This window comes from Theobroma umbraticum, unplaced genomic scaffold (genome assembly GCF_002168275.2).
Source record: "Theobroma umbraticum cultivar Fairchild unplaced genomic scaffold, ASM216827v3 scaffold_147.0, whole genome shotgun sequence".
NCBI classification, from domain to species: Eukaryota; Viridiplantae; Streptophyta; class Magnoliopsida; order Malvales; family Malvaceae; genus Theobroma; species Theobroma umbraticum.
The window spans coordinates 10,393,042-10,395,619 of NW_018397259.1; the positions used below are offsets into that span (position 1 = coordinate 10,393,042).

Below are 2,578 nucleotides of genomic sequence, written 5' to 3' on the forward strand. Positions count from 1 at the left end.
TTGGGGTGGGTGGCCTGACACACCCAATAGAAAATTCTTATTTACATTTGAACCCCTCTTTGTCACATGATCATTGCCAAATAACCCTTAGCTGCCCAAATCTAATTGTTCCAAATGTCTTGGTTCTTTTATCTCTACTAGATTTCTTTTGTTGTTATCTTCTTTGCTTTTTTTATTCATTTTATTTGAGATTGTACAAACAGTTAATTTATTAAAAATATTAATTAACTAGACAGATCAAATATCAATTTAATTAAATCGATTTTATTCGATTAATTGCTCCTCAAACTCATGGGTGGTGATGCAGTGCCCAAGTTGGCTCAACAACAATTGAATGACATAAATGATACACGTGACTAATGTGACAAATATATTCAACCATTCGCATCAATCCATGTGTATATTGCCACAGTAATTTGTGCCACCAACTTAGCTTGCGTAACAAGGGATGAAATTATTTAATAGTGTAACATAAAAATAATTTAAATAAAAAGATAATTTTTATGATTTTTTTTATTTTTTATATTTATATTTATAAAAAATACATCAAAATTTAAAACTAAAAAATAAACATTTTACGACAAAGGAAATAAGAAAAATAGTTAAAAATAAATTAAAAGATGGAGAGAGAGAGAGAGAGAGAGAGACAGAACCTGGGAGGGAGGCTAAGTCCAAAAGGAATAAATGTGATTAAGGAATGGCCGCGTGTTGTTTCCCGTGAATCGCTTTTATAAGTCGTCCACCTCTCCTCTCTCTTCTCCTTGCTCCTCTCACTCTCACCTCTCACCTCCCACCTCCCACCTCCCACCTCCGCCCCTCCCCTTCTTTCCTCTTCCCCAACAATCAACGTCAATACTCTTCTCTTTCTTTCGTCCTCTTCTGCTCTCTCTTTTGCTCCTTTTTCTGCGATTTTTCGCTAAGTTTTGCAATGGCTTCTTTGATACCTAACCTTGAACACAGCCCCGACACGTCGCCGGAGTTTAAACGCAAGAAACGGAGGAAAACGGACGAAACGCCAGGTCCTTTCGATAGGAACCAAGGCAGCCAGAGAATCAAGCGATGGAGAACCGAGAGGGAGCAGCAGATCTACTCCTCCAAGCTCATCGAAGCTCTCCGTCGTTCTCGTCGGACCTCCTCTTCGGCTCCCGCAAAGGAAGTTCGCGAAACGGCGGACAGAGTTCTCGCGGTATCGGCCAAGGGAACAACGCGTTGGAGCAGAGCGATTCTCGCCAGTCGGCTTGGTGTTGGCTCCAAGACGATGAGGAAACATAAGAGAGCGAAGGTCACGGCCAATAGGAGGTTGAGGAAGCCGGAGATTAACGGAGAGAAGAGAAAATTACCCGCTGTCGAGAGGAAGTTGAAGGTTCTGGGACGGCTTGTTCCCGGTTGCCGGAAAGTATCGTTCTCAAACCTCCTAGAAGAAACTAGTGATTACATAGCGGCTTTAGAGATGCAAGTTCGAGCCATGACCACTATTACCGCGCTTCTCGCCGGCGGTGGAACGCAGCCGCCTACTGATCGGCTTGGCTCTCATATCAACTCGTAAAAAAAATCGCGACAAGGTGTTTATTATTATTTTGTTTTTTAGTGAGATTTTTAAATTCGTGTATTTTATTGTATACATGACTTTTTCTTCTTTTGAGCTCCACTTGCTCTTTTTTTTCTTTTTTTTTTTAAAAAATTTCTTAGGCTTTTTTGGGTTTGTTAAGCATCAATTAATTAAATATTATCAGTTAATCAATCAATTAATTAATCAAATCGAACATGCCACTGCCAGCTAGTCCTTGATTCCATTTAGATTAAAGTTTTGATTTCAGTGGAATAATCCCATTTTTAAAGCTTTTTTCTTGCTTTATTCTTATCTTCCTTTTTAATCTCGCAAAATTTTTAAGTTCAAGGTAAATTTCATTTTCTAAATATAACAATTTGTATAAAAAATAATTTAATTTTTTAATTAAAGATATTTTAATAATTTTATAAAATGAAATTAACCGTTTATATTTTTAAAAATATACATATATAAGATATTGCGTGAAATAAATTGATAGGTGGAATTAAAAAAAAATTGAATAATCTAAGAAATTACTGGGCAAAGAATGGCGTATGTTTGAAGTTTTATGAAAGAATTGAATTTTCCCTTTTTTTTTCTTTTAAAATGTTGTCAATAAAAAGAAGTGTTTATGATGTCATATACCATGTTGAATATAATTTGCACTATCAGATGTATTTAATTAACTTTTAACAGCCCATCATGGAGTTATGTCACATAGTCACACTCACAAAAATATTAATGTCAACCAAATCAATAAGATTTGGGATTTATTTACTTGCAAACCAAAGTGGAGTAACAGAATTGAAAGTTAAAATTTTTGATTTAATCTTTGTTGTGAAAATTAAAATGAAACAAACATTTAAGAAGGGAAAGAATATTTGATTTAATTTAATTATTTGGAAGGGTAAAATCAAATCGGTGTCGGCAAAAGGGTGAGGGAGAATGTGGATTTTGATAACCAATTTAGGACAAAGATTGTCACATGTAACTTTAAATGTGAGAGATGTTTGTGAGATATAAATCCCT

At 35.3% G+C, this 2,578-nt stretch overlaps 1 protein-coding gene across 1 annotated transcript; it reads left to right on the plus strand.

Annotated features, from left to right (window-relative positions):
* Positions 1-768: 768 nt before the first annotated feature.
* On the plus strand, positions 769-1,758 carry LOC110415073 (basic helix-loop-helix (bHLH) DNA-binding superfamily protein). The gene has a single exon (XM_021426558.2). It carries the CDS (start codon positions 929-931, stop codon positions 1,544-1,546), a length of 618 nt encoding a protein of 205 aa, XP_021282233.1. The 5' UTR covers positions 769-928; the 3' UTR covers positions 1,547-1,758.
* The last annotated feature ends 820 nt before the right edge of the window (positions 1,759-2,578 follow it).